General features: G+C 39.1%; 3 protein-coding genes across 5 annotated transcripts; 1 reads left to right on the top strand and 2 right to left on the bottom strand.

Moving 5' to 3' along the window:
• The first annotated feature begins 701 nt into the window (after window positions 1-701).
• ubxn7 (UBX domain protein 7) lies at window positions 702-9,339 on the top strand. The gene is made up of 11 exons (XM_039815737.1): window positions 702-823; window positions 2,929-3,082; window positions 3,340-3,404; window positions 3,523-3,588; window positions 3,745-3,857; window positions 4,675-4,821; window positions 5,229-5,319; window positions 5,786-5,916; window positions 6,388-6,874; window positions 6,971-7,050; window positions 8,210-9,339. Exons 1-11 carry the CDS (start codon window positions 718-720, stop codon window positions 8,369-8,371), a joined length of 1,602 nt encoding a protein of 533 aa, XP_039671671.1. The 5' UTR covers window positions 702-717; the 3' UTR covers window positions 8,372-9,339.
• Window positions 9,340-15,420: 6,081 nt separating this feature from the next.
• On the bottom strand, window positions 15,421-17,717 carry LOC120568612. The gene is made up of 5 exons (XM_039816224.1): window positions 17,175-17,717; window positions 16,976-17,035; window positions 16,875-16,910; window positions 16,595-16,687; window positions 15,421-16,100 (listed from the first exon to the last, which is right to left on the bottom strand). The coding sequence occupies exons 1-5, from the start codon at window positions 17,688-17,690 to the stop codon at window positions 15,777-15,779; spliced, it is 1,029 nt and encodes a 342-aa protein (XP_039672158.1). The 5' UTR covers window positions 17,691-17,717; the 3' UTR covers window positions 15,421-15,776.
• Window positions 17,718-17,791: 74 nt separating this feature from the next.
• Window positions 17,792-22,732, bottom strand: LOC120569114. 3 transcript variants are annotated; one of them, XR_005640839.1, is made up of 5 exons: window positions 22,661-22,732; window positions 20,930-20,998; window positions 20,809-20,821; window positions 19,004-19,110; window positions 17,792-18,154 (listed from the first exon to the last, which is right to left on the bottom strand). XR_005640839.1 is itself a non-coding variant. In XM_039816993.1 (2 exons), the coding sequence occupies exons 1-2, from the start codon at window positions 20,012-20,014 to the stop codon at window positions 18,137-18,139; spliced, it is 1,029 nt and encodes a 342-aa protein (XP_039672927.1). In that variant the 5' UTR covers window positions 20,015-20,144; the 3' UTR covers window positions 17,792-18,136. The 3 variants fall into 3 exon arrangements, 1 of the variants encoding a protein (XP_039672927.1); XR_005640838.1 differs by lacking the exon at window positions 20,809-20,821; XM_039816993.1 differs by lacking the exons at window positions 20,809-20,821; window positions 20,930-20,998; window positions 22,661-22,732 and having other exon boundaries at window positions 19,004-20,144.
• Window positions 22,733-23,550: the final 818 nt, after the last annotated feature.

Below are 23,550 nucleotides of genomic sequence, written 5' to 3'. Positions count from 1 at the left end.
TTGTTCTTCGCGTCTTTAATTAGTGTGCCAGACTATGTAGAATTGTGGATGTGAAATTTACCTATGATCAGCATCTGAATATTATGAATTATCTTCATCCCAATAATCACTTGCTACATAAACACAGAGAAGGGAACAACAAGAGGAGAAAGGAGACCCCCCACTAATCACAGCATCACATGCTAAAATACATTAATCCGCACATGACACCCATTTTCCTACAGATAAAACGCATGTGAAAAAACAAATAAAAAAGTGTTTGCCATGTAGTCCAAAGCAGTAGGCCTATTGTACAATTCTAATCCTTTATTATTTGTTAAATACTGCAAGCTTTTAGACTGCAGTACAGAGAAGACCAAAATAATTTTGCTCCAGGAAATGCAACACAGTTTAAAGCATTCAAATTGAAACACATGTGATGTTTGTTAATGCATGCTTTATCTCCAATAAAAATGGTTAAAGAGGAAACAATGTTCGTTTCTAAGAGATATTTCTTTAAAAACTATGGGGAACCTACAAGAACTGCATAAAACCTATGAAATAGCCATATTTAAAAAAAATAAAAAAATAATTATGAATATATATGCTAATAACAAGCAATGTGTTTACTGAACTACATAACCCACAATGCAGCACAATCCTTTGGTGACGTATGGGGCTTGCGCCCATCTGCGCCGCGCCAGCGCGCCAGGCAGGGGAAAAGGGACGGCGTAGCGCATGCGCGACATTTATGTTGTTGTTTGTGGCGGTAAGATGGCGGCGCTCGGAGACACCTCAGCTCCGGGGGTGAATGGGTTAATACAACAATTCACATCAATAACAGGTAAAAATTACATTTTATTTTACGTGTGATCTATTAAGTAGGTTTTGGTTATCCAACAGGAATAGGTCCCTTGTCCAACAAACCACAAAATGAGTGCGTAGATAAGAAAACGGACGTTAAGTCCTCCCCTGGCCCCTACGCTGTCAATGCTTTGCAGAGGGGGAAAAGCACAGCCAGTTATCTGCTAAACTCAAGTGAAAGACTCAGAAAAAGGACCAGAAACCCATCCGCTTTGAATAGTATCTGTCACAAACACTTTAAAATATCATATTTTCCTTGTGGTGCTCATTGCAGAGACTATCTCGCTAGCCTAGAGCTGATTTTCTGCTCCTTTTTCCATTACATGTTGTTTGATAATGTGGAATGGACGTCGGCTGTGCAACATTTCCCTTCTTCATCATCCTCCAGGCTTTACGTTGTGTTACTGTATTCTTCACTCTGACTGTGACGTTAGCCGCACTCGGATGAGCTCACTGTCTGTCTCCAACTACTCATCAGAGGTCCTCTATAGTTTGTGTGCTTGACACAATGGACAGTTTATCAGTTTTAAGTTATTTAACCGAAAGGAGAGGGGAGACTCAGTTCGGGGGCTGCTGCTTGACTTGGAAAGTGAAACGGACATGCGCAGTACACACGGAAAGATCAGTGTAGCCAAACGGCGCTGTTCACGTAAAAAAAGACTCAAATTAACCCTCAGATTAGTGTTTTCTCACATGCAGAGTATTTCCATACTTTTATTCATTGTGTCAAGTCATGATCTTAAGACATTTAAGGACAATCCTGGTGTTTTGCAGCTTATTTGTAGCCTACAAATCACGTAGCCTACACTTGAGCTACATTAACGTCACTGCCTACTATTTCCCAAAGCATACCATTAACTTTGTTTAGACCGGATGCATTTTCTTCATAGATTAACTTACGGGCAGTTTTACTTTCATTCATTTCAATACAGTGTTGTAGTCAAATGGCAAAGACTTGTTGGTAATCCATCACAGTATCTCTGCCTTTTATGAATTTACACTGTCGTTGCATTTCATAGGACCCTATAGTTGTAAAGGTTAATTTTGCATTTACACTAAACAAGGACTTATTTCGTCGAAAGCAATACTAAACAGGATGTTCACATTGACAAGGTTTTTTACAAACATGTTTCAATCTTATTCAATTTATTATTGTCACAAAAAGTCAAATGAATAAAAACTAGTGAAAGGCAAGTTGTAAAGCAAACAAAAAACATGTTAGCATGTCCGAGCATGTTGCAAATAGGCTAAAACATGCATAAATTAGTATGATACTGTATGGATTCATTTAATGGATTCATTTGATATGTAACAGAAGAGCTGCAGACATCAAACTACTACATCACTGATATTTTGTAGGTAGTACAGCATATGCTTTACCATGTGTCACATTTAAATGTTACTATATACGTTGCATTTATGATGTTTACAGATGTATTATTGCTGTAGATGTGTGCATATATGTAACAAGAAATTGCAGTGCAGAATTGACGAAGATATACTGTATTTGGGGTAATTTAGAAGCGTTGTCCCCATTACATAGTTTGTCCCCCTGAGAGCCCTGAAAAGTTCATTTTTCAACTGTTCAGTTTCTGAATAGTACATTATCTTGGTCACGACGTTAATAACCGAACTACAGTGTCCGTATTAAATGTTTATAATAAAACCAAATCGCCAAACAGATCATCAGATTTTTTTTTTACTTTGAAATACTGATGTCAATGTCAAAGCATTCCTCAGGCTCTAGTCACAACATAGTAAAATTAATTGAATCCATGGGCCCTGTTAAAGTAAGTTATAAAACAATGAAATGATAGGATGCTTTGAAAAAAAAGTTAGCAGTAATGTATAGGCGACATGATGTGTAGTAAACAAGTTTCAACATGCAAAAATAAACATAGTCCATTAAATAGGTTATTTCAATATAAAACATATTTTACTGATGATCTGCAGTTTTCAATCATAGATAAACTGTTCCATGACTGACATGGATAGTGTGATATTTCACACACATGTACCTGTGCATGTGAGTTTTATCCATCATGTTTTTCAACATCAGTATGCCTTTGTCCAACACTCTTTTAGGAGCCACAGAGAGTGTAGGACAACATATGTTGGAAGCATGCAACAACAACCTGGAGATGGCAGTGACCATGTTTCTGGACGGAGGCGGGATTGCAGAGGAGCCCAGCACCAGCTCCAGTTCAGCAGCTTCAAGCAGCAGAGCTCCCCCTTCAGAGTATGCTGATATTTTTCTTCACAGACTTATGTCAGATAAAAGTCAAAGTCTTTCCAGTTTCCTGCCACATTTAATTATCTTAAAGATAGTCTTTTTTTTTTTTTTAATAGTGCTCCATATTTGCTCTGCTAGTTTAGAGTGGTTGTGGTTAACAGTGAGCTGAGGGTTCCGAGCACTACTGTGATTTGTGTTGTTGCTGGTTGATATAACAAAGTTCATTGCTTCTTAGAATAATACTGTATTGCCTCATGTCTCAGTGACGTACGAGCACCCATTCCTCAGAAGCAGGACATATTGGTGGAACCTGAACCATTGTTTGGAGGTATTGTAATTTTCTTATTGGACCTCATGCAAACAGATGTTACACAAAATAGTTGTTTCTGGCTGTGCTGTTTCAGTCATCTGCTTAATTTGATATGATGTGTCTGTTATACATGCAGTGCCAAAGCGAAGAAGACCTGCTCGATCTATATTTGATGGTTTCCGAGACTTTCAAACAGAAACAAGTGAGTAAATTCAAGCTTAAAGAATCTGGTCCGTATAGATTAATGCTGCGTAATTAACACCAACAAGACAACCTGTCACCTTTTCTCTCGGTCTCAACCTTTTTCCCACTGTGTCTTTATTTCCTGTAATGACTATGAATGTTTTTCTATTCCCAGTTCGCCAGGAACAGGAGCTGCGTAACGGTGGAACAGTGGATAAGAAACTGAGCACCCTGGCAGACCTTTTCCGTCCTCCCATTGAGCTCATGCACAAAGGCAGCTTTGAGACGGTGAGGAGTCAATCACTGGACATTTTAAACCACAGCTCTTTATTCAGTTTGTGTGAACTTTCAGTGAAATCTCAGATGGTGACTATCTAGATCAAAGGTGGGAAACCAGGTCTGCCATGTATGGAAGGTTGTAGGTTGTGTGCAGGTTGTCATTTGTGATGCATACATTTTCTGTGCACTCGCACAGAAAATGTGCACTTGCAGTACACTGTATGTGAAATCAGCTGATGCAGTGTTTTAAAATGAAAACCTGCACAGCCTCCATGACATGATCACATACCACTCCATAAAGAGACACGTTTACTTCATGAATTTTATCATTTGTCATCAAGCTGTAGCTTAACCACATATGTTCTGTTGGTCTTCCTCCAGATTTGGCGATTTAACAATCACATCTCTCAGTAATTGACTAAATCCATCTTGATTTTTTTGTGTTTTCTTCTGATTCTATTCTATTCTATTATAGAATGTATTCTATTCTATATATAATAGAACTGCCATAAACCACATATTTCTCAATGGGCTACAGAGCTGTTTTTTAAGAAGCTGAATTACGATATACAGTATGTATAGTAATAATTTATCATGCAGCATTAACACAATTAGAAGAACAGTTAAAAGATATTTTTTAACCAACATTTTGAACAAAAAAAAATGGAATTTAGGGCTTGGTTGATGTTGTGATAAAGGTCTTACATTTCATTCATAATGGTCTTAAAAAGTCCTAAATTTAACTTGGTGAAACCTGCAGAAACCCTGTTTATGCATGACCCAATAATAAAAATCAAATCATATATTTCCTTTACTGTGCTTACAGGCAAAAGACTGTGGACAACTTGAGAACAAGTGGCTTATGATCAACATTCAAAATGTTCAGGACTTTGCCTGTCAATGCCTGAACAGGGATGTTTGGAGTAATGATGCAGTGAAGACCATCATCAGAGAACACTTCATATTCTGGCAGGTATGTTGTTTTTTTATACGTGGCCTGTGATGCTTTCATGTTGCAGCTTTGTGTTGAGGTCTTTGCAAGGGTCCAGCAACTCATTTGATGGGAAGGTCGAGTTGAACTTCATTATTCATTTGAGAAATTAATTTAGTCAGTGATGCAAAAATGGAAACCATCGACAGTACAGCAACGGACACGGTAAGCAAGAAACGTAAAGCAGTGCATTTACAGTGCAAACGTTTTTTAAGTACACAGTGATGTTGTAGTACCCATTCTTCTTCTACTGTAGAAAAAGTCTTGCAAACAGCCTGACCTTATTCAGCCTGATCCTATCCTAATATTCACATAAATGTCACTCAATTTGAGTATATCTGGTTTATGGTTCATGTCTGAATTGTATTGTGCATTTTCTTTCATTACAGGTATATCATGATAGTGAAGAGGGACAAAGATACATCCAGTTCTATAAGCTGAACAAGTTTCCCTATATTTCCATCCTCGATCCCCGCACAGGTGAGCGTTCATGGGAAGTTAGTCGCAGCATTATCCACAGTTCTGATGCTTGATCTTCAGTGACACCATATATCTGCTGTTGTTTGGGGTGGAGGACAGCATATATCTTTCATTCATACATGCATGCATGCATACTATTTCGAAGACAACACAACAGCAATGGGAGAAGTAATTTAAAAGCAGCATTATACAACATCCTTGAATAATGGTGCGTGACTGAGCAAGAGATGATTAAGTGTTGGGATCAATACAGGCCAACAATAGTTTTTTTTCACTTAATAAATAATAAAGATGAATGCTAATATATAAACACTACGATGAGCAGATGTCTCGCCCTCGCTGTTTACATCTGCAAAGTAGTTCTAAATCAATGCAGCTGAAGCGGAACACATCTACTTTTGCTGCTTAAATGTTCTATAATTGATTTTGCTATTGACCTGTGGTGTTCAAAACATTTTCACTTCAGGTCAAAAAATGGTGGAATGGAATCAGCTGGACGTGGCATCATTTTTGGAGCAGACTACTGGCTTCCTGGCAGAGCACGGCCAGCTCGATGGGCCATCCTGCCACGCACCCCCTGCCAAACGAGCTCGCTCTGTGGGTCTCTCATCTCATGTGTCGCCTCTAATTCTCATTCTCTTTTCTGCTCTAATAAGAGTTCTTTTCTCTCTCTCTCTCTCTCTCTCTGTGTGTCTGTCTGTCTGTCACTGGGACTCTGTTGGAATGTCACAAATTAGAATTGTAGAGCTTTTATTTGTTATTTTAGTTATTATATATCATGATAGAATTCCTAAAGGCTGAATAACATGTAAAATATAAATTTTTTGTGAACTTATTTACACTGTACTATCTGCGTACAATGTCTTATTACTGATGACAGTATCTCAAAATTTGCAAACGTCTTATACTCTAATAGCACTGTTAGTCACCCCCAAAGATGGTCACATTATCATCAGAATTGGCCAATATAGCCATGGCTAGTGTAATAAGTAATACCATGTTTTTGTGTTATTGTACCCAGCTCTTTGATTTGTTTTCTACAGCTGCACACTCTGTTTTTTGTTCTAGGAGAGTCTGATTGATGCCAGTGAAGACAGTCAGCTGGAGGCAGCGATACGAGCCTCCCTACAGGAGACCCACTACGAGTCCTCAAATGCCCCCGAGGCCCCTGATTCCCCCCGATCAGATGACGAATCAGATGCAGAGCCTTTCTCTGATAGCGAGGGTCCCATATCTGTTGATGGCTCAGACAGCGAAGAGAAAAGTTTTACCAGCAAACACACTCCGCCCCCTCCGGCCACTGCGGCCCAGCAGCGTCTACACCCTGATAGTTCCACTTCTTCCCATAGAAAGTCTCCATACAAAGAAAACAACCACAGTCATAAGAAAGAGGAGAGCAAAAAGAACCACCTGGAGCCCTCAGCTGCTGCTCCTCGTCATCCTCATCCTGACGCAGATTCTGCAGGTAACCACTGTCCCCCAGCAGACGAAAGTGCTGGACCTTCCACGACTAGCACCACCAAAATCTGTGACGTGGACTGTCCTGACGACAATGGTACGTCAACGCGTCATTCTAAACCTCCAACAGTTATTATGACGGTTAAGGTATTAAAGATATTTACCATCATGTTTTTTTTTTTTTTTTAAACAGGTCCCAAAGCCAGGTTGATGCTCCGTTACCCTGATGGACAGAGAGAGCAAATTTCCTTGTCTTCTAAAGCAAAACTTTTGGTGAGAACACACTACAATACTATTTTAAAGAAATAGTTCATACATTTTTGGAAATACGCTTCTGAGATTTGTTTCCGAGAGTCAGATAAGAAGGTCGATGTCAAACTCATGTCTGTACACTAAGGCTGCATCCACACTACTACGTTTTGATTTTTGAACAGCATTTCGAAAAACAAAAGCGGTCTGCGTCCACACATGCCTTTTAGACTCCGTATAAGAAATGATCTCTGTCCATATAAACACATCTGACAACGGATATCGCATGACAATTCGCATACACGTGCAAACAGAAAGCAGATTGTTTAATAATAACCGTTGATCTGCGGTTATTATGGATGTATAGGTTGAAAATACAGAAAGTACTTTAGGAGAAAGAATGGTGAAAAGTAGGACCAGGGATTTATTTGCCTGGACCTACGACGAGGTGGAACTGTTACTGAAAGGTATGTAAGCCTACCTAGCTAACCGATAAGACTGACTCCCGTGCGCCGTCGTTTCTGCTCATCCAGACTACAACGGAACCCCAGAGTTTTCAAACGGGGTCAGCAGTGATTCCAAATGTCATAGTTTAGGGGCTTGGAAATGCCGGAGTAGTGTGGAAACGAGGCGTAAAGGTAGCAAAAGATATGCGTTTTTAAAGAAAAAAACATAAGTGTGGATTTAGTATGGAGCTGGAGCCAAGAGGGTATAAGCTTAGCATAAAACCGGATGCAAACAGAATTTTTTTTTTTTGCCAGACTCCAGGAAGGTGCTGCTTGCCAAAAAATAAGTCTGGCACAGAAGAACTCTCTACAAAACTGCAAATTGTCATTTTTAGCCTTTGTTTTTTGTACTGATTAAACAAACGAGGTACAGTATGTGTTTATTATATGTGCTGATAATTGGATGTATTAACTTTGGACAGAGCTAGGTTGGCTCTAGGTAAGCTAAGCTACCTGGCTGCTGGTTCCAGCTTCATATTTACTGTACAAATGTGGGAGTGGCATCTGTCATGTCATGTAACTCCTGGCAACAAAGCGAATAAGCGTATTTTAAATGGGAAACTATTGCTTTGAGTAAAATAAATGGAAGCATTTCCAAACAGTTAATATTATCACACAAATACTGATTGTTGGTTACAATGTCTCACCTCTGCTATTTTACTCTTTTTCTCGTCAAGGCCCTAGTAAGACACGTCCAATCCAAAGGCTACCCAAATGAACGCTTTGAACTCGTCACCAACTTTCCCAGAAGGAAGCTTGCCCACTTGGACTATGACATCACGCTGCAGGAGGCGGGGCTTTGTCCACAGGAGACTGTATTTGTTCAGGAGAGGAACTAGCCTTGTCAGACACACTCACTTTTGCTTGTCTGTATCTCTCTGCTAGACCTCACCCTCTCACCAATGATCTGGGACGATGTCACTGGCCTTGATCCTATAACCTTCTGTTCTCCTGGAATTAGGCCCAATTTTTGCCAAGACAACTCTTTGTGGATGGACTACTTTCCCCGCCACTCCACGGGTCTGAATACTGACATCTTTACTGACAGCCTAATCCCTTTGTAGTGCGCTACAGTTGGCCAGTAAGGTGTTAAAGATGACACTCTTAAATTTTTTTTAATGAAATATATTCTTTTCTGATGCAGGCTTCATCTTGTTCTGAACACTGAGGCACATCTGGATAGTATATATATATATATATATATATATATATATATATACACAATAGCTCATATTCAAATAAAAACAAAGCCTACATAATGGATCACTGATTGATGATGAGGCACCAGGGACTTGTACAAAAAGACTTTTACCTCCCAGAAAGGATGTTAAGTGTCAGAGTTTATTTTCTTGCTCTTGTTATTTTCTTTACCGGGGACAGGTTAAGAGAGGCTCATTATTGTTTATTTTGACCCAAAGTCGGTCCCTCACACAGTCGTTGTTTGAACAATTGTAATTATTTGGAAGGCAGGGGTACTAAGAGAAATGGTTTCGGAAATTACTAGTCAAGAAAATGCGTCGGACATCTGTGACACACTTGTGTAGATCTGAGAGGATTTGGGTTGATCTGCACATTTTTACTCAAGTTTCTATTGGTTAATTAGAGGCTCATAGATTGTTTTTGGATTTCAACTTTTGATACAGAAGGGAATGAATGAAGGGTGGTACATCTCATCAGTCGGACCTACACTGTACAGAGATGGCTTAGAGAGACTGATATTTAGCTGTAGTCAATGTTTCCTTTCTTTTTTTTATATGCTGCCAAGAAAATATGCTGATGTTGAAATATAACCACCAAAACCAAGAGAGATTCTGCTTGGTCTTTTGTCACATTTTAAATGAACTACACAGGCATGTGATGAGATATAGTCATAGGATAAAACACAAACCAATACCAAAACAAATCTAGAAAGACATGTAATAAAAAGAGAAAAGCAAAAACTCATGAGAATCAACTGCAACAACTTAGAAAGCAGATGTGTACTACTCTGTTATGAAGATTTGTTTCAGTATGCACCTAGCTAACCCTGTGACTTTATTTAATCAAATTATGTTAATTTGATTAATTGTTGTTGCTAGCCAGGGATTTGTTATTTAGGCCTAAATCAAAGACTAGTAAATTAAACGGATGACAACAGCTGTATAAGGCTGAGAGAACCACCTCAGAGTACCAACCATTGCCTCAACAATCTGGCAATTTGTGATAGGATCTGTAGTGTCTGGAACTCCTGCTTATAGTTATATAGCTTTTTAATAATGCACCATGTGGGCTTTAATCAGCTCAAATGTGGACAGTTGGTGGCAGTAATGTGCCTTAAATATCAACAATCCTTCAATAAATAAGGTGAAGAAGAAGACCACTATCCAGTGTAAATAATGAAGGTTTAAAAATATTTAAATAAGAGCTTCACAAATGTTTTATGAAAAAGGAAATTACAGAATGTTTTTTCATCTTTAAGGATGTTTTTGGGTGAGAAAACAAAAAATGTTAATGTTTGTTGGTGAAAAGTTCAAGTTGTTGCAGTTTGTCCCGGAGAGGAGCGGTTTTCCTTTTCTTTTCAACGTTTTCTATTTTTAATGGTCCCTTATTGTAAAAAGTGAGATTTCCATTTCTTTTTTTATTATAAAGCAGGTCAAGGTGCTATATAAATACTGTAAAAATATCAAACACTCAATCCACAGGGAAATGTACACAGCCCGTCTTTAAACGAGCGGTCAGGACTCTACTATATATACAGTAGGTAGAAAGAACCGCTACAGTGCTGTTACAGTCATTCCCCAGCTGCAGTCATGGTGTGGAGACTCTGCAGACGCGTAAGACCCGGAAATGCTGACCAATCACAGCAGACTGGGCCTTTCCAGGATTGGGGCTTAAAGAGACAGGCGCTAAAAAGGAGCATTTTAGACAGAGGGTAAATATAGGTATTTTCAGACAGAAAAATCATGTGTAAGCATAAACAACAAAGCATGAAAAATATGTTCTAGTATTAACCAGAAAATGAGCATAATATGGGACCTTCAAAGGTTTTTTTTACCGAGCACTTCAGTCCTAAAAGAATGGGGGTGATGTGTGCTGCCATGTTAGTTTACTAATATCAGAATAAGCTATGTGGTAAAAATTAATTTTTGATTACAGACGTTCACGGGTCGTTTAAAGGATTTGTTGAAATGTTGCGATTTGGATATAATGAATACAGTATATGCAGGGGTATAACTGTAAATAGCAGTGTCAATAAGTAAATAAATATTGAAAATCTAAAATTAGAAAAATAGGAGAAAGTGACCAGTGCTAGAAACATTCAGTTCCCTGTCTTTTTTTGTCACAGAATGTCACTGTGATTTATACTGTAGATCACATTTAGTGTCTAGCATTTGAAAGAAAGAAGAAACGTGTCATTGTTTAGCATCTTAAAATTAAAAATTCATTTTTTTATATTTCCCTTTGAATGAGGGCCCCAACTGATAATGCTAACAGTGTACAGGGCAACGGTCAGAGGTGAAAGAAAAGGACTTGCAGCTGTACAAACAGATGAGGGCTCTGTGTCACTCCACTCGCTGTTTGGATACTACAGTACGTGAAGGGCATTCCTTCAACACCGTTTTTGTGTGTGTAATAGACAAAAGTATAATTAGGGGAAATGTGCTGGCAAAGGGCAGCGCTGAATAAAGTACGGAATCCTTTTCTGCCTTAACTTGAAAAAGAAATGTATGTATGATCAGCTGTTTCAAATACAGAACAGCCAAGGTTGTAGGTTTTCTTTGCACAATGGCATCTGGAATCAACAAAATCACAGGTCAAAATGTCATCTTTTAAATCAGTGAACTATCAACATTGCTTTGGATAGTTGACATGTGATGCTTGTTTTGCTGTTTTTTGAGCTTGCAGGTCATAAAAACATTTAATAACCCAGCTGGGAAAATACTAACAAGCTAAAAAAGCAAGTCTGGTCTAATATGCTGCAAAAGTTGTATGTTGAGGAGGTTAAATGTTTTCACTTAACAGTGATAACCTGCATTTATTTCACTTGAAACCTAAATTTATTCATCAGTGCTCCACGACAGGGACCTCCGCACGACCCTCGTTTGAGGTTTTGTCTGTTGCGTAAGAAGTATGTTGACCCCAGTCATCTATGGACCCTGTCAGAAAGAAATCAATTATAGTTAATGTGTGATCAGTGAGCCTTCTTGGAGCTGAGTTTAAAGGGGCACTCCACCAATTTTACATACAAAGTTCAGTTTACTTGTCACAAAGAGTCATTGTGGCTTTCTACTAATTAAGCCATTATTTTCTTTAACGGAAAGCCTGTGTCACAAACTGGAGTGTAGAGTTTTAAAGCAACACTAGAGAACTTTTCCAGCTTCGGTCCCCCTACAGGTTGGAAGCGGAATTGTCCATTACATTACATTATGCAAGTTTGCCAGATCAGGTAGCGGATCTTTAGTTCGAATGTACTGGACCAATGTAATGTAATGGACAATTCTGCTTCCAACCTGTAGGGGGACCGAAGCTGGAAAAGTTCTCTAGTGTTGCTTTAAGAGCCATGGGACTAATGGAAGATGATATTGCATTACGGGGAAATGTACGATCCAGTTTTTCTTTGATCATTCTTGTTTTAATCTGTCTCTTGTGAGTTCCGCAACTTTATGACGTGCATAAATATATCACTAGAGTAGGCTACCTGTAATATATGCAGACGACAGGAGCCTGCAGTTTAGAGAAGCATGTTTGGGGATGGAAGATTTGAATCACCAGATTGGCCTGGTAAAATAAGTTGGCAGTCCTTCCCATCCTGCAAAAACTGCTGGATATAACTATAGATAAAATAGGATCACTTTTGCACTGTGATCAAACAAACAGACCTGATAAGCTTAATGAATGTCACGCTCCTCTCAAGCTTCAACCTACATAGGTGCATACTGCACTTAAGTAAGCATTTGAGGTACTAGTTGAGTAATTCCATTTTATGCTATTTAATACTTCTCCACATTTCAGAAGGGAAAAATTTACTCTTTACTCATCAAGATTTACTTGACAGCTATAGCTACAAGTTACTTTTCAGATAAGGAAGTTTATGAAATAATGCATTATTAGAGATTAAACCATTGATTCCCAAGCTTCCCAAGACCCTTCACAAAAAACTGTCTATGAGTTGTTCCACCAAAGAAAGCCCAATGAGCTAAAGCGTTTCATTATTTAACTTAAAGCAAAACTGAACACAAATTTGTTTGGCAGAATTTAGGGGTGTTCATCTTTCATACCCCACTATTCATCTCACAACCCCTGAGATTTAATTAGGGGTTGTATCTGTTTGAAGGGGGCCTAAGCCCCAGGTTGAGAACCAAACTAAACTGTTAATTAAGTTGTTAAAAATAACTCCACATCCACCAGCTACAACAGTGAAATGCCTTGATGCATTAAAGGTCCCATGGCATGAAAATTTCACTTTGTGAGGTTTTTTAACATTAATATGAGTTCCCCCAGCCTGCCTATGGTCCCCCAGTGGCTAGAAATGGTGATAGGTGTAAACCGAGCCCTGGGTATCCTGCTCTGCCTTTGAGAAAATGAAAGCTCAGATGAGCTGTTTTGGAATCTGCTTGTTATGAGGTCATAACAAGCAAGGTTACCTCCCCTTTCTCTGCTTTGCCCGCCCAGAGAATTTGGCCAACCTATGAGAGAGAGACATCATGGCTTTCAAACGAGAAAAGTGGCAGTTGGTCAAGGCCACACCCCCACCCTCCACCTTGCCCCTCCCATTCTCCTCCTCAATAGCTTCAGACACAGAAATGGCACATACTAAGGAAAGCTCATTTTAGGACTGGCTCTAGTGGCTGTAATTCTGCACCAAGGCTGAATTTCGGGAAAGAGACTTCAGATACAGTATTAGGGGACCACTAAGGTCTATATAAAAGCATCCAAAGAGCACCATGTCATGGGACCTTTAATATTAAAATATTGTAATATAATAATAAATCATATTTTATTGTATTATATTTTTTCTGAGAGAACAATTACTTATATTTATATATAATTACTTATGTTTGATACATTTTGCTGATAATACTTCTGTACTTTTGCTATAGGATTTTGAATAGGACTTTTACTTGTAATGGGGTATTTTTACATAGTGGTATTGTTACTTTTACTTAAGGAAAGTATCTGAGCACTTCTTCCACCTCTGCGAAGGTGACATCGTAACATCATAAACAACTGGGACCAGCAGTGTCTGTATTTCCTGATTAACCAGCCAGATGTGTTTTTCTAGAAACAGTTTTCAAAGCTGCTGATTCAAGAGTGTTATCATCATGTGTGGGTATTTGAGATTAATCATCACCGGCTGAGCATTATGTCACCGCTCACTCCTTCACTTATACTCGACTTTTACATCTTAGTCAAGAGCAAAATACACAACCCCTTCCCTTGGCAACACTTTTCTTTTTTTCTTTTTATTATTTGTATAATATTTCATGTACATCTGAAGTGGCAGTTGCTTTAATGATGTACCAGCGCCTACACTGTAAAATCCGATTAGTTAACCTTACTTAAAAAAGCATGCAAACCCGTTGCACTTAAAAACTAAGTACAGTGGAATAGGTATTGCGTGTTGTATTAACAAATCCCTGTTTAGTATAGTATACTTACTCTTGAGTTTAAGTAACTAAAAACAATGTTGCGCGTGTACTTGACAATTTACTTTAGATGTACTCCTGACTTAGTATAGACAACTCAGAATTACTATTTCAAACAACTAAGTACTGTAATGTGAACTTTACTTTGTGTGTAATCTAAACACGATTATTTAAGTTGGGCTAACTAATGTGACAATTCCTGCAACTTAGAATTTCTCGTTTTTAGTTACTTGAAGAGCGATTCTGATTTACTTGTTTAAACCATGCAAACCGATTGCCTTGAAAAGACCAAGTAACTGTTACTTGTGTAAATTAAGTACTTCAAACATTCATTTTACCTTATTCCATTTACAGTAATCAATTAGACATTTAGATGGTTATTCTTCATAATAACCATCTAAATGTCTAATTGACATTCACCAAACGCTCACCTATATGTTAACTCTGTTCTGCCAACTCACTATACACTTGTCACATAAATGTACCAGAGAAGAAGTATCATAAAATAGAAATATTTGAAAACAGTTGAAACAGGTTTATTCCTTGAACCTCAACCATTGTTAGTTTACAATGTTAAAATCAAAGTCTTAAAACCCTTTGATCTGGTATAAAGTATGCATTACCTTGACATTTGTAATTTTATACTGATTGTATTTCATCATCTTAAAAATTATTATGGTGTGCTTGGCCCAGATAAACCTTTTTATTTCAATCAATCAAATTTTGGCACAGGATTTCACGATTTTGAATTCTTGACTTGGCTGATAAGTAATTTTATTGTTAACTTTTTTTACCGAATTACTTATAGGAGTATGAATTTTTTGGGAAATATACTTGATTTTATCAGTGTATCCGGTACAGAGATGTTTAGGGAAAACAGTCAAATCCGCACCTTAGACAACTGACAGAGATACTAATTGGTTTTGAGGAGATTAAAATGTTAGTCATTACTATAAGTGATCAGTACCACTTGAAGACAACATTCAGACTAAAATGATAAATGTCAAGGTATTATCGCCAACCACAGAATATCTCTTCTCAGAACCAGAACGCGATACATGCTTATTACACTACCATAAAATATAAAAATAAAAACATTCTTCAAAAGTACAGAGTGAAAGTAACACCAAGGGATGTGAACAATGGACTTTGTTGGATTGAATGTTTGCCTATTTGCCAATATACATCGGTACCAAAATTGTTCTTCAATAATCTTCCAGTAATAATTGGCAGCCAATGTATTTGGCTTTATAAAAGACATAAATTTCTCATTTGTGGAAAGAAAATTCCAACCCTGACCTTTTATTTAACATAATCCTGAGAAACTGCTTTACTTTTGTATTAACAATAAAGTTTAAAGACCAAACTGCTGACAGTATCAACCTGCTGACTATTACAAGTGACATCCAGTTATTGTACAATAATGACTATGGCAACCGATCTCATACACGTATGAATGACCATACACCTGCAGCCTCTAAATGTAACTTGCTGATGAACCCAGTGGATATAAAACAATATGAAAGGAGTGCCTTAATTTAGCTAACAATAAAAAGCAACTGGACCCACTTTTATAAACAAGATTGTATGCCAAGTGTCACTCTTGATTTTTACCATTCTAACTCAACAGGAGATTTTTAAGAGTTTGAAGTTTGGGGGGGAGTTTGTTCTCTCCCAGGCCAAGCATCACTCGTTGAATGAAGCTGAATGTGTTTTTCATGGCTTTAGGGTAGTCCAAGTGTAGTGCATAGGACAACCCAAACAAGAGGCAAAGTGCTTGAGGTAGGTTCTGGAGATTGTCCATTACAATACCTCCTTCAAGAATGATGGCAGTAGACACTGGGTCAAGATGGAGATGATTTGGCGAGAGGGGCACATCTTCACTGATGACAGTCAGCAACCCAACAGATACCTGGTCCCAGGCCTCATCACTGTCAGAATCCTGTATACAACCAAACACAAACATTACAACAGGTAAATGTTGATTGGCATTATCAATTGTCATCAAGTCATCTGTCCTGCCAACACTTCCCTCCAGCCTATTTTTTTTTTTTTTTTTACAGACATCCACTAAATAACATGAATGAAATTAAGCTCTCATGTCTGTCCTAATATAAAAATTATTCAGATGTTAATGCTGTTACAGCTAGTGCATGTGAGGGAGAGAAATGTTCTACCTCTTGTGCAGAACCCACAATTGCAGCACGGCAAGTGGGCTTAGCATTGTGGCACTCAGCAGTGCAACCATGTGACATGGACTACAAATGGAGTTAGTTGAATGGCTGCTTCATCATTTGTTTAGGGTTTTTGTTGTTTTATCTTTTTTTTATCACCCTGCTGGCATACACTGAACTGTCACAGTTAGCATGCAGCCCATCTTTGTTCTGAACTCACAGTAATATACAGTATGTGCTCTTTTAAGATATGAGAACTTACAAAGGAGGTGTTGTAGAAGTTACTGGGGTCATCACCAAGCAGAGCAGGGATGCCTTGGAGAACAAGGGTACGCACTGCTGTCACATCTGGTTTCTAGAAGTGGATAGAACAAATAAAGTTCAAGATTAAGCAACATTCAGAAGTTACACTACAAACCCATTTTTAAAAGCGCATATGAAAAAGGTGTCACCATGTATGCTTAACAGTGCAGAGAACAGTGCCCGATTGCAGTAGTTATCTAATCCACAGCAAAAACTTAACAAGTCTGTAGTGGACTGACCCTTGAATCAATTTGCTGCACAATCTCAGCCAGTTTCTACCCAACACTTCCTTTCTTGGACTTGAAGATTGTGACAAAGCGTGGTGTGTGTCGCGGTCAACAGCACCAAAAAAGTCATTCTCCAGGTTTGTCGTGGCTATGCTGTTGAACTCAGCAAACACCTACAAGACAGAAAAAAAATGTCAGTGAGTAGACTGGCTTGAGCCAGTGTGGAAATTTTGGAAAACCTTTGGTTACCAGTCCTAAAACCTAAATGCACACTAGGAGAATATAAAAAAGCATATCAATATCTGTACGTACTTGTCTCTCTGTAAAAAGAGCTGGCCAGCGCTCCTTCAGGGTTTTCACTGGAGGTTCAGCCTCCACAATCTCCCGTCTCCGCAGTGGGAATGTCTGGTCCATCTTAGATGCAATGACTGTTCCACTGGGGTTCCGTTTTTTCATTTCTTCAACCAGGAGCTTTCTTTCAACTTCTAGTCTATCTTCATTCTGCCCCTCAGGGAGGTCTGGTAAGTAATTGACCTCAAACCTTTTTGGTCTTTTGAGGCCTTTTGATGCCATTCCTGGGGCGCCTTTTTTACCCTGATTTATAGCAACTTCTGCACATCCAGCTTTTCTCAGTTTAGTGCGATAGTTCCCCATTTTGTATGTCAAGCTATTCTTCCAGCCAGAACACCCATCTGGCGAGCCTGGTTCCCTCAGGCAGGGATGTTTGCTTATGAGCGCCAATGCCACAGAATGGCATCGTTCTTCATTTGGATAGGCATCAAATTTGTAGATCGCTTCAGCAAGCTTCTCCAAAATACCATGCTTCATGTCTCTTGGTACATTCAGGTAAGTTTGGTCTCGTAAAACTGAAGATTAGCCTGTCTCAGTCTGAATTCTACATCAACCGAGAAGTTTGGAATCTCAAAAACTCTGGCCATTGCTCTTGTCTTGTTGATGATGATGAGCTGTATGTCGACAGAATCTCTGTATCATCTGAGACATTTGAGGCATCAGAAATGCTGGTGGTGGAAGCAGGCACCAGTGTCAGTGTCACCAATGAAATGACCTTCACAGTTGCTTTTGTAGCTGGCAAGTCTCCTATGTCATCTAGGTTGCAGAGGGAATAACCAAAGTCAGGGTCTTCATACATAAGATTGAAGTCATCCTGCAGGTTGCATTTTTCTTTGACTTTTATCTTCAGCTCTTCAACCGTTTCTGGTTTTCTGTCCAGTGACACTTTCCGTATGTCCCCTTCATTTATGATGATTCTTAGTTTATAGCTTCCCATGGTCCTAGACAGAGTGGAGATCACTTTAGTACCCAGTCCACATGTCATTCAGCATAATATGTAACGCTTTAGTGTGACGTACACATTGCCTTTCACTCTATAGGAAGATAAGGGGAAAACATCATTCAGTTCGGACAGATGGGTGACATTGAGAGACCCTCCCCCACTGAAGCACAACTCATAAGCACGTAAATGTTCAACATACCATGAGGTCAAAAGCCTGCAGACTAGCAGGATTTCTGTGTTGATAACAACAATATGTGTTATTTGCTGGAACTCTGGGAGACCAGAGCAACAGCCAACTGAAATGATCATATCTGCAGTGTACTTTACACCATGAACACAAGCAGAAGCTGCAACCAGCACTGTACTTTGCTTGGCGTTTCGCTGATGTAGTGAGCGCTGAACATTTTCAGGGAAAGATGTGATCATAACTGACCTGACTTTATCAATTTCCACAGAAGGCTTAAAGAAGGATGCAGAATCCAAATGGAAGGCCATCATCTTCTGGTGTCTTACAGCCAAGGTTTGTGCTACATTCTTGAAATTATGAGTGTCATGCACAACCTTTTTGAAAAATTTGTGCTTCCCTTCAAAACGCATCGTCCACACATCGACTAGTGGGCCAAAAGTTTTAATCAGTTGAGGGTAATGTTCAATAAAATGATGTTTTGGACGGAGTTTGTAGGTCGGAAAAGTTTGCTGCAGTAACTCTCTATGTTCTGAGATTTTGCAAACCAGAAAGTGGATTAACTCTTCAGTAAAGTTGCGATGACATTACTATTTCTAGTATATCTTTTAGAAGCATCAGTATCTCCCATGCTTTGTCTCCTTCTGGGATATTATGGCCTACCATCAATGGAAGCAGCCTCAGGAGAGCCCAGTTTTCGTGTCCGTTGCCCACAATGGTTCCCTTAGCGATGAAGGTCTTTGGAATGATCTGTGGTTGGTCAGCTTTATCTGAGAACGTGTAAGGAAACTGCTTAATAGCCTTATTCAAACAGTCCAAAGAAACATACTTCTTGGTCATAAAATCCTGAAGACAGAGTGACATTTCTGCTGGTACTATACCCTCTAAAAAGTCATGCAGAATGTCAGGTGGAAAACCATCCACCACATGAAAGTGTTTCAAGTTTTCATTCAGTGGACACCCTCTTTTTACACCAAGATGTCTGGCCATAGTATGGTCATGTATAACCTCTTGCACATGTCTGTCGTGGTCCTCTCTTGTCCTTGGCTGGTGTAGACCTGACCTGACCTCCTTATCCTGTATGTCATCTTTCTTACACATACAAAACCGACAAAAGAGATGTGCTGCAAAACTCTCCTGGAATCCTGCCAAAGCGTGAGCCCCCAAGTTGTCTGCTGCTACATACAATACAGTTCCTTTAACACTTTCTGCTAGCTGTTCAACATACACACCATGTTCCTCAAGAGTAACAAGATCCTGAATGAGAGGACGAAGAACTTCTGCATAGCCATGTTCCTTCACAGTCTTGACCTTACATAAAAGTGCAAGTTGTATAGAGTGGAGAGCTGACCGATATTTGGAGTCAAGATTAGCAAGTACCCAATATACTGCACATAGTTTGTGTTTTTTCTTGGATGTTCCCAGTGGATTAGCAACCTCAAAATCATCTATATATAGCCCAAGAGCAATCCTAAATTCTTCCACATTCAAAAGAACATTTTCTTTAAAATGAGAGCCATCTCTGAATGAGTGGTATCCTTCTGGTGAAGCACCACATTCTACATGCAGCGCCTTATCCAGAATATCCTTATTTCTTAACAAAGCCTGCAACATTTTCAGTGTGGGGACATATACAACAGAACTATCTCTGTCAAGACGAAACTCAACTGGCATAACAAGAGGAAATTCTTGCTGTATATAAGATGCTCTCCTGCTAGCTGTTGATAAGGATCCTCCTGTAGAGGTGAATTTCAGCAGGACATTAGTTTGTGAAACTGCATTTACAACGTCACTCACAATGGAATTATCCACATCACCACAATGCTGACTGATAATCTCCTGGACTTTACTTTGAAGTAATGGCTAATGTAGCACTTTCTGATATATGCAGGATTGTTTGCATTTTCAAAAACAAAGCGGCAAGGTTACGTTCCAGCTGACTTTCCAAGTCCTGTATGTCACCTACAGATTCTTCAAATTCACACTCAGTGTCATCCTGTGAGGAAATATCATTCTCCACTTCAGTCAATTGATCTTGATGTTTAATGTTTGATACAATTCCGGTTTTAAAATGTGTTGTAGCACTCCCTTTGTGTACCCTACTTTTGTGTGCATTAAATGTTGAATACACATTGCTGTGAAAATCACAGCCGTCGTATGGACACAGAACTTTTGCTTAAGTTTTAAATGGCTGCGCAAGTGTGTGAAAAACTCTTCTTCAGTGCAGGGCTCTGTGTATTCACATAATTGGCAGTGAAATACAACTGTGGGTTTACTTGCTTGTCCAATGTTTGATTGACAGTGCCAAACCGATAAATGCACTTTGAGTGCATTAAAAGATTTGAAAGTGCACAAGCAATCGTTATGAAGACATGGTATTGGCTGTTGCCGAGTAAAGCCTCCATGTTTTAGGCGATAGTGTTTTAACAACTGTCCTCTTTTTTCTGTAGAAAAATTACACTGCTTACAGGTCCACTGCATCTGCAAGAAATTATTTTAAATAATTTAAAATTTAGGTGTAAGTTGTAAGTGTGTGTGTTTGTATATCTACATATAATATCATCCAAAATATTGTACACTTTATCTCACCTCCAGTGTACTGAGGCCCACTGACAAAGCAGCTGTGAAGAGCCCTCAAGGCAGTTGCCACAAGCACTTCTGTAAAGGACAAATAATGTCTTAGTTAAAAGAAAGTTCCACTTAAAGTGATGTGATTTGTAGATTAAAGACACATAGTGCATACTTTACAAGCATTACAGGAGAATGATAGTTTTCCAATATAAATCCTTATAGATGTATCCTCTTACATGAATATTTGAAGATTCAGATTGAGTCATAAAAACAATTCTAAAAATTAAGAGTATAAACAATCCTGACTTAAGTATAAGTACAGCAATATTAGCAACTGCATTTACTTAAAGAAATAACAGGGGAAAGTCAGACGTTGAAACACTTTTCCGATATACCTCATTTTAAAAGAAAACGTTACAGACAAAAATAATTTGTTGTCATCAACAACTTACGTGTGTGTTCTATCAATACCAGGTGCTATCTTATAAAAATATGGAACAACCGGTTAACTTGACTTTGATTGAAAGGTGCTTGCTCATAGGCAGGGATGGAAGAAACACATCGATATACATTTTAATTTTTAATGTTTTTCTTGTTTTTATTTAACATGCTTGACAGGGTCCTTCTTAATATGTAGCGAATTGCAAAAATAAATAAAAAAATAACTTTTGCCAACAGTCATCATGTATTCTCCTTGTTTTTGGCTTTGCAAACGATTAAAACAGAAACTAGCAGTAGCTAAAGTAACTTATGTTCTCCTAATTGTCTGACCAATGTGGCTGCAAAATGTGTGTTGCTTACAAATTGTCTTGTTTAGTGTTTCCTCTACACACATAATGCAGCAAATTTCATTTGTAACTCCGAAAGTCTGTGTTGTTACAGCCAGGTCTCATGGCAGTTCGTGTAAATGTGACGTTATTTGAATCTATCGATACGTGTTCACGGAGACGTTTTTGTCGGTTTTTACGTGGCGGACAACACGAAAATGTTAAGTAATGTATTTCAATGGGAAGCATATTTTGTGGCCACAGCACGAAAATGGTAGGGAGTAAAATAAAAAGCCGAAAATCCGTGTAGGCAGGTTGGTCGGGGTGGTGGATGGGTCAAACAACACAGGACTTTCACCCGGGCGAGCGGTTTTGGCGTTTTGTTACTGTGGTGCGTCCCCAGCGGGCCGCATCGCGGGCCGCCTCCCGGCTTATGGAGCGTCCTTTTCGGCCGCCTCCCGGCCGCCTCATCCAGCGGGTCCCCAGCGGGCCGCCTCGCGGGCGCCTCCCGGCTTATGGAGCGACCTTTTCGGCCGCCTCATCCAGGGGGTCCCCAGCGGGCCGACTCGCGGGTACCTCCCGGCTTATGGAGCGACCTTTTCGCCCGGCGTCCTTTCGTCTCCGTGAGCACGTATCAATAGATTAAGAATAACGTGGACATTTACACGAACTGCCGTGAGACCGGGTTAATACCCTACATTCGACCAAAATACAGTACAGCCACTGTGTCAACTCGGGGAAAACTAAAAGTTCCTCTAGTAACATTTAAAATGTGAGCGTTTTCACTTTAAGTTAAAATGGATTTACAGGTGAATCACGGGATGGTGGTGGAAAGCCGCCCAAAACATGCCCGAACATGTGCTCTGCCTGTTAGCTTGTTAATGTTTAGCTAGCTAGTTAACATATGATAGATTATGTTGAGGCAGCAGACAGAAACACAAATTCACACACAAATATTAACCTAACTTGCTTGAAGACTTACCTTATTGTTCCACAAGCGATGAAATCTCTAGCAAATTTGTCGGCAAATTCCAGAAAATGTGTTGGCTCAGGCCCGATTGGCGCACCGCTAACAATCCTGAGCAGGAGACTGAACGGTGGTGGCTTCTACTGCGCATGCTCACTCACAGCCCTGCTTGCTGATTGGATGAGTTCCAAATAGTCTCTCTAAGCAAGTTAAGATAACTTCAAACAAAGTTATATTCACCCAAAACAATAAGTAAATAGCTTTTTTCACCATGCAATTAACCGTTACTTTGTAAAACCAATTAAGAAGCACATATTATTGATACCCGACTACAGCTAACTCATTAATGCAAGTTATGACAGCTATTGGAATTTACAGTGTATAAGCAGAGCTTAGCAGGAAAAAATGTACTTGAGGCCTGTGTCACAGACTGAAAGAGTGTTTGTGTGTAATGTCCAACCTATAATGCCTTGTTAACCCCCTGTTCTGCATGTTTCAAGAGAACAATCACTGATAATAAGCTTATCCGCTCTGATTTAGCAAAGTCTGGATGGCTTTGTGGACTGTAGTCACTGTCACACATGCAAGTCAGTCACAAGAGTCCCAGAGCAATTTCAGGAAGCTGGGGGACTTCAAAAACTCAAAACAAATATTACAAATTATTGATTAATATCCCTACATATCCATATGAATGTTTACTGCAACAAATAGCTATCACTTAGAGCTTGTGTTTTTAGACTCATTTGTATATATTTCTTTTTATTTATTGTCTGGTGCCTCCAGCAGAAATCCAGCTCATTAGAACAGAAACATTATTATTCTACAATAGCAGTAGAATAATAATGTGAATATCTATATAGATGGATATAAACGTGCCTGATTTCTGTATAAATAAAGCATGCAGT

This window comes from Perca fluviatilis, chromosome 11 (assembly GCF_010015445.1).
Source record: "Perca fluviatilis chromosome 11, GENO_Pfluv_1.0, whole genome shotgun sequence".
NCBI classification, from domain to species: Eukaryota; Metazoa; Chordata; class Actinopteri; order Perciformes; family Percidae; genus Perca; species Perca fluviatilis.
The sequence above is the reverse complement of the archived record's forward strand: the minus strand, read 5'-3'. Positions and strand labels throughout refer to the sequence as shown.